General features: G+C 45.8%; 1 protein-coding gene across 1 annotated transcript; it reads left to right on the top strand.

Annotated features, from left to right (window-relative positions):
- The first annotated feature begins 320 nt into the window (after positions 1-320).
- Positions 321-3,592, top strand: CHAC1 (ChaC glutathione specific gamma-glutamylcyclotransferase 1). Its single transcript, XM_061611406.1, has 3 exons — positions 321-763; positions 1,237-1,272; positions 2,369-3,592. The coding sequence occupies exons 1-3, from the start codon at positions 506-508 to the stop codon at positions 2,771-2,773; spliced, it is 699 nt and encodes a 232-aa protein (XP_061467390.1). The 5' UTR covers positions 321-505; the 3' UTR covers positions 2,774-3,592.
- Positions 3,593-8,043: the final 4,451 nt, after the last annotated feature.

Here is an 8,043-nt window from a genome sequence, read left to right as displayed (position 1 = left end):
GTCCCTCCGGCCAGGCTTCACTTACAGCCTAAAGCAACGCCTGATGCAATCACCTGCGTCCTTTACTCGAAAGCTTCCAGGCAGGTTGCATCATCCTGGCTTGAAACAGCGGGCAGCACGGAAGCCAATCAGCGCGCGCCTTCTACCCGTGACCGACAGGTCTCTCTGAGCAATCCAGAATCCGCGTGCAGTCAGCGAGGCGGGACAATTAGCAGCAGCCTCGACCCTGGAAGCGCTGATTGGAGGATAGAGGGCTTGAGCCGTGAGAGTTCGCTGACAGCTGGGTGGGGTTTACCGGCAAGCTGGCATTTAAAGCGGTGGAGAGGCACGGTTAACCTTAGATACGGTCGCGCTGCTTGTAGTTTCAGTACCGCCAACCAATTCACCCCGTCCGCCACCCCTCCCCGTGCCAAGCACCTGGCGAGCCAAGGTTTCTCCCGCCAACCAGATCCGACCCTGCAGCTTCAAGGTCCTTGACTGCTTTCCAAGCTTCTTCTGCGGGGCCATGAAGCAGGATCCGCTACAAATGCATCCGCGTCCTTCCAGCGGAGGGGAGCATCCCTCTGGGCGGCAGAAAGAGGTGAAAGACGCGGCTGCTGAAGCTGAAGCTGGGTCGTCGAAATCCCCGCTGTGGGTCTTCGGCTACGGCTCGCTGGTGTGGAGACCTGATTTTGAGTTCACCTCCCGCAAAGTGGGCTTCATCCATGGCTACACCCGCCGCTTTTGGCAAGGAGACACTTTCCACCGAGGCAGTGAAAAGATGGTAAGAGGACGGGGCGGCCGGTGCCACTGGGTGAGGGAAGGAAGATAGGGGCGGGGAAGAGAAGGAGCGAGCCTGACAGAAGGGAGCTTCTCTTATCCTGGATCTCCACTCGGCAAGGATGCCTGTGTGGCCGGCACCGGCTAATGGCTCTGGCTTGGGGTGGGGCTAGGGCACCAACCTACGTCTGGTGGTAATGTCGAGGGAGCCAGGAAACTGGGCCCGTCTGTGGTCCGAAGGCGAATTGCAGATTCAGCCCTAGCTGCCTGGAGCCTACCGGGCGCCGCTTAGCCCCTTTCGCCCCTGCCTTGGCATTGCCCACACGTGCCTCCCATGTTTGCCTGCAGTGCTGATGCTGTCTGGGTCTGCTTGGCTGAACCGAGCATCCTTGAGGGTGGCGGGGCTTACCTTATGCTCTCAGAGTTGGTATTTGATACTCAAATCTGATTTCTTTCTCCCTCCCCTCTCCTGTCTAGCCTGGAAGAGTAGTCACCCTCCAAGAAGATTATGAGGTAAGTTATTTATGCCAGCATCCTTATCCAGTTAGTTAACACACCGATAGAGCAAGGCTTAAGGGTGGGGGGAGGTTTGGAAGGAACGGGCATAATACAGAACATTTCTTACCAGGGTCATCTCCACTTTAGGAAGGTGAGGATCACACCATTCCCGCAGCTAGAAGTTTAGCATTTGTTGTTCATATGGCTTAGGGGGGAATGCCAAGATAATCATCAGGTGGTTTGGATGGTGCAGTGCTGTGTATATAGTAAGAATCAATTACCAAGGGCATATCTTCAGGTGATGAGACAAAGCTGAAGCTCTATAACATTAGAGACATCCCACAATAGCTGCTGAAACACCTTTGGTATGTGGTTGAGTCAATAATACCATGACCTTCCTGAAGCCTCTGCAAAAGCTGACTGGATTCATCACCCAATGGGCAGATGGAGTGGAAGGAATGACCAATGGTTTTATAAGGTCTTTGCTGACCGTGAACTTGAGCTTCAGTTTCTCCAGCCCACCTCAGAGCCCCTTACAATGAGATGGGACTTGACAGCAAGCTGTATTGTTGGACTAGCTAGCCAGGAGATGAGCAAATTTGCATTTGTTTCAGTTGATAAGGATTGTGAAGACTGCTCTGTGTGGCATCCCTAGTGTTGCTTTAGTTGTGTTTTCTTCATGATACTGCATGTCTTGAGAGTGGCCAGAAATGTCTTTATAGTGTGCAAATCAAGTGTAAGCCTGTGAATAATGGAGAAACATGGCTTACTGGATGCATTTTAGACCAGCTGCATGTTCTAGAGATGCCAATCTGCAGCCTTTCTGAGGAAAATGAGGTTACTCCTACATGTGTGTTCAGAATAGAAGTAGAAGAGCAACAGAATGGTTAGAAAATCTACCTATTCTCTTTTTCTTCCCATAAGTATAGGGATGCTTTCTGCTGAGAACTTTCTCCATTTCTGAGCAGAGCTTTTAGGGCCCTTGTCTACCCTAGTTAACAGTCTTAGATTAAAAAAAAGGAGTATCATCCATATAATGGATATAAAAATGCAGATGATTCTGTTTCTGCCTCTGTCATAGTAAGTAAACCTTGTAATTTTTTCATTGCAGGGATGCACGTGGGGTGTTGCCTATGAACTCCGTGGCGACCAAATTGCTGCTTCGCTCAAATATTTAAATATGCGGGAAGCGGTGCTTGGAGGCTACGACACCAAGCTGGTGAAGTTCCACCCCCAAGATAAAGAGACTAGTGAGCCTATCCTGGCTCTGGTTTACACTGCAACCCCCCAGAATCCCTCCTATCTTGGTCCAGCATCTGAGGAGGATATTGCAGCTCAAATAATAGTTTCCAGCGGTCGTTCAGGCCACAATATAGAATACCTGCTGCGGCTGGCGGACTTCATGCGTTACTGTTGCCCTCAGGTAGAAGACGAGCACTTGTTTGCAATTGAAGAGGCTTTGATCTCTATCTTGCCCTGCCTATACCATGCTGAGGAGTCTTTGGCAGAAGAATAAACATGACTTTGCCATCCAGAGGGGCTGAAATAGAACTTCTTAACCAAGGGCAGGAGCAAACACAACAGACATGCCTTTTAATGCAACTAAAGTAAGATCAATAAAGCCAATGGCTGAAGTAGCAGTAGACAGAGAGGGGTGGAGGCCCAACAGTTACATGCTTCCTACTTAAAAACATCATCTGACTGCCAGCAGATGCTTTGTCTTCAGCGGAAATTGGAGAGACCCATTGCCACTCCAGCTACTGCTGTTGATGGGGGATGCAAAGCTGTCTGAAAAACTCTCTCAAAGGCTGCAGATCTATAAACAGTAACCTGGGTGCAAGTCCTATTCCATTTGATGGGACCTGCTGCTGAATAAACATGCATAATAAGATTGTGTAACAAACTGATTTTTGGAGGTCCATACTAAGCAGTGTTCTTTTTAATCCTTTTAAAGAGGGAAAGAGCAGACTTAACAATGTTCTTTCCTTACAGTATTTTTGAAGCAACCCACCCACCCCTCCAAAGCAGAGACTTGACTTCAGTGTTGAAACACTTGGAGATTTGCTCTACCTCACAAGCTGGCAAAGCTCCAAGTGTGGCCTGGAGTGTGGTTCAGGCCTCTTTCTCCAGCCTCCATTATAGGGGCTTGACCGTTACTCATATGCCAGGGGTTCAGTGCAATATGTACTTGTCTCGCCTTCTGTAGGCTCAGATGGGGCCAAATTTTCTTTCAACTTGTCTTAAGTAAACAGTTAATGCACTACTTTTTTAACTTGAAAAATTAACTTTTAACTGGAAGATGTATTTATTGTAATGAATATATATATTTCTTGAAGGCAAAGTGTCCAAGTTGTTTGCTTGTGTCTAGCAAATGCCCTGCAGGGCAGGGAATGTTGCAAATTTGTGTGATGGGGATGTGCCTTTTGGTTCTAGAATGGTTTTTCTGCCTTAGGTACAGGAGCTTCCAATCTTAGTAGGCAGCTACAGGCCTGCTTAGCTGAGACAGCATTCTATAAATATATCTGTGTATCATCTTGTGTACAATATTACTGTTTTCCTCTTGTGAATACTACAACACATCTGTTTCCTTTTCACGTATGTGACTGCAAGGTGTAAACACCAAGATCTGTGGCTGTCTCATATATCACAGTCCAATTTCAGCTATGTTTTGATTCATCAAACACCCCTTTGCTCACTGTCTAAGCTTTGTAAAAGCACAACACATAAAGGCCTCTGGATCGACTAGGCTTGTACATAAAGATCTGTCCTGAGTACTGGCCCTAGAGCCGGGGTGGGGAACGTGTGGGCCTCCAGATGTTGTTGGACTCCAACTCCCATCAGCCCCAGCCAGCATAGCCAGTGCTCGGGGATGATGGGAGTTGTAGTTCAACAACAGCTGGAGGGCCACAGGTTCCCTATCCCTGATTGAGAGTCGTGACTGAAGAGTGACTACTGCTATTGCTCTTTTCTTAACAAAGCTTGGGCCAAGATTTTCCAAGAGAAAAAGACCCTAATACTAATACTTGAAACCTTGCTGCTGTTTGTGTACGTAAGGAGGAACTATGTGTATCTCTTGTGCCTAGAAAAAAACCAAACTGACATTATACTTTCACCATTCAGAGAAGGGAAACTTTTGGTCTTACACTTGATAGTCTTTGCCATGGGATTTCTTATAAAAGATAGAGAGGGAGAAGTATGTCACAGGTGTCGTAATATCCTTTTAGTGAATAACAGACAATGCTAATACAATAGTTTCAAAAGCTTTGCTGGATCCATCACTGAAGCTTTTCTTTCCTCACCAGCAGCCAGTTTACAGAAGTCATCTGAAACTATTTGCTTTCCTGCAGTGTACTTGTTGTGGGTGCTACATAATGGGCTAGATTATGTATGGGTTGCTGTGGCCCCTAGGCTGAAGGTCTAGCCTCAAGATGCCCTTCTAGTCCCTTCCAAATGCCAGTTCTAAAACTTGTTGCCACCAACCTTCAGACAGTTATGTTTATTATCTTCCACACCCACCACTGGCAGTTGAATTAATCTCTCATCCGTACGACACGTGTTCCTTACAACTTGGAAATGGTTCTGTCCTTTAGAGCAGTGGAGCCAATAGCGTGATGCAGTCTTCTGTTCCTATCTAATTCAGACAGTAGGGGTACACTTCTTTGCTGGTGTCTTGAATGAAAGTAGATGTTAGGCATATATTGAGTCTCCCTTTGCATTATAGAGAAGTATTCAACCCCTCCTCCTCCTAAGTACAGTGTTCTAGTGCTTTGACCAGGGTGAAATCTGCTTGGAACTAGAAGCCCTTTTATCGGAGATCCAACTAGTAGTAGTTTCCAGTGTCTTGTCCTATTTTGTATTGCCACAATTAATGCTCAGTAGTTGAAGGGAAGCCAGACGCCTTCCCACATGGGAGCATTTCTCTTCACCTATTTCAGTGGAGAAATTTGAATGTCCTAGCAATCAAAGGCCAACATCTTGTCTTGAAGAAGTGCAGTTTTATTCTGCCTCCTGACTCTGCAAGGATGCCGTGGAAATAATTTGTGCAGTTTGGACTGTGGTTGCAGAAGTGGTATAAGCACCTACTGCCTATGCCATCGCTGCTGGAGAAAACTCACAAACATCCCATACCCATCTTATGCTATGATCTTCCAATGTGCCAAATTGTAGTGGAAGGCCACAAAAATGTGCTCAAACTGGCAAGGACAGTTTTGCATTCTGGTGACAGTGGTGAGAGCCTCTAGCTGCATCTGATGCATGAAAAAGGACATGGACTCTCCTCTGCTATCACAATTTGAGCATCTCTGGAAGCAGTAAGATGGCTTTCTGCTTTCTGAGTATCTTCCAGATTCAGAGTAGGGATGGAAAGATCTGTCAGTTTTGGTTCTCTCTCATTTTTCCAGGCTGAAATTCAGTTCTCTGTATTTCTGCAGCAATTTGCAATTAAAAAAAAAAATCCTCATGAACATTCTTCAGCATTTTAGTCCAAATTTCTCCTAATAAATACATTTTTGTATGTAGTTTCAACTAATGTACATATGTTTGCAAGCAATTTCTCCTAATATAATTCATTTTGTATTATTTTCACTAATACATTCATTTTTATGCACACTTTCTCCTGATATGTGCACTTTTGTAAACACTGTTTGGAGAAGTGCATTGCAATATTCAGGTAAGTGCAAATTTTGAAGGATGGCTGTGTTTTGGTTCTCATATTGTTTCGGAAAGTGTGAATTTGATTGGCCTTTGAATGAGAACAGAATTTCTCCCCCCTCCCTAGTTCAGAATGACAGCAAGGACAGCCCCATGCTCACATCTTCAGAATCCAAATCAGAAGGAGAACAGAAAAGTTCACACTGGCCCTCCAGGATGCTCACAGTGCCTCCCAAGGGCACTGTGACATCACAGACAAGAAGAACCTGGGAAGGGGGGCATCGTGGGTGGGTGCAAGGACAAATTGTCTGGCTGATCCTAAAATATATTTTATTAAAATGCTAGGCTTTGGAGGCTGTGCATTCCTGGCCTTCAGTATACAAATCTGCATTCCCTCTTCCAGTTTTTTTTAAAGCTGCAGAAAAGCGATTCACCTCTCCATTCTCCTTGGATGAAATAATCACATCACTAATGCTTTGGGCAGAGCCTTGCGAACCTCTGCCCACATTAAGCCCTGGAGAATACTTTTATGGAGCTGTTGTTGGAGTGATAGAAAAATGACCTCCAGACCCCGTTGCATTCTTTCTTTGCCATCCCACAGGCCTCCAAGGGTAAGGGCTGCATCTGAAACAGGTCTTCTGAGGACAGAAGTCAAATGCAGAAACATAATGCCGTTCCTGCAAAGATGCCAATAAAGACTTAACAGGGAAAGATAGCACTGCCTTTCCACTTCCAAGAAACAGTTATGAAAAACAGGGGAGGTTGCCTTTCAATGCATTTGCTGATGTGTGAAGAGAGGGGAAAAAACTATTATCCCAAGAGCTAGAGAAGCAGGAGATATGGACATTGGAACTCAACTGCTTGTTTTAAAATTTAACCCCAAAATGGGTCCCCAAGGTAGCTGACATCTGCATTGTGCATGTATCAGCACTCACATAAACTATTCTCTTTTTAAAAATTCATACATAAACTATTCTCTTAAAATCAGTCCATAACAGAATAATTGAGATAATTTCAGGGCTGCAAGTGACCCAAAACAGACAATAAGACAAACAGTTTAGGTTTTAGGACTACCCAATGGGATAGATTAATTTTTTCCTGACATGATATTAATTGCTTCTCATCAAGAGATACTTAAATATGCCTCTTTATAATATTTGTGCCTTAAGCTGACAACATTTGCATCTGGCTTGTATGCAGAGGGTCCCACGTTCAATCTCCCCATTGGCAGCTAGGGCTAGGAAAGCCCAAATGATATCCATGGCCAATCAGGAAAGGCTCCTGATGATATCAATGGCCAATAACTATAGATAATACTGAGCTAGATGGACCAATAACCTGACTTGCTTTAAGGCAGATTTCTATGTTCCCATGAGACAGTCTGGACTAAAATCAGCAGGCCACAGCAGTGGAGCTATTGCAGGTGGGGAGGATAGGCAGAGAAGTCTTAGGGAGCAAGCCTAACCCCTGATCCATGCTTCTGGAGGGATCCACCAGAGGGTGGTTCCACCACAGTGGGCCCTCAGCTACAGCTGCTGAAGGCACAGCCTCTTTGAGAGCTACTGCTGGCAGTAGCTAGTGCTAGATGCAAAACAGGCCATTTTGGGGTGGTGGGGTGGAGCAGGGCCAGCCAAGGAACTGTGGGGCCCTAAGGCAGCCCATTGACCAGCTGAGGGACCCTCTGCTGCATCAGCTTAGAGGTGATGTGGCAAAAAGAGATAAAACCTCCATCTCACTTTCTAGCCCAACCAGCAGGAGCCAGCAGAGCTTCGGATGCTGCAATGGCTCTACCACGCTGACTGTTTACCTGTGCCTTCGGTTAGGATTGCTTTGTCCAACAGTGAGTGCAAGATTGTGCTGCTGGACTTCAGGAGCACATCTTTGTATTTATTATGTAAGTCTTCTCTAGGACTTAGAGCCTACTGACAAGCTAGTTAGCCAATACAGCAGACTGTAAACAAATATTTCCAGTTCTTTATTTGCGCCACAGCTGGAGCCAAGTGTTGGAGAAGACATGTAGTTCTAGTGTTTAACAAGCAGGTTTCCTTCATACTGTATGATTTCAGCATGCTCTCCCCTACCACCCACACAGCTTTTATGGAGATTGACCTACAGTGACTTCAGTTGCTCTCCATG

Source organism: Rhineura floridana, chromosome 2 (assembly GCF_030035675.1).
Source record: "Rhineura floridana isolate rRhiFlo1 chromosome 2, rRhiFlo1.hap2, whole genome shotgun sequence".
Taxonomy (NCBI): domain Eukaryota; kingdom Metazoa; phylum Chordata; class Lepidosauria; order Squamata; family Rhineuridae; genus Rhineura; species Rhineura floridana.
This window is presented reverse-complemented; position numbering and strand designations above follow the sequence as displayed.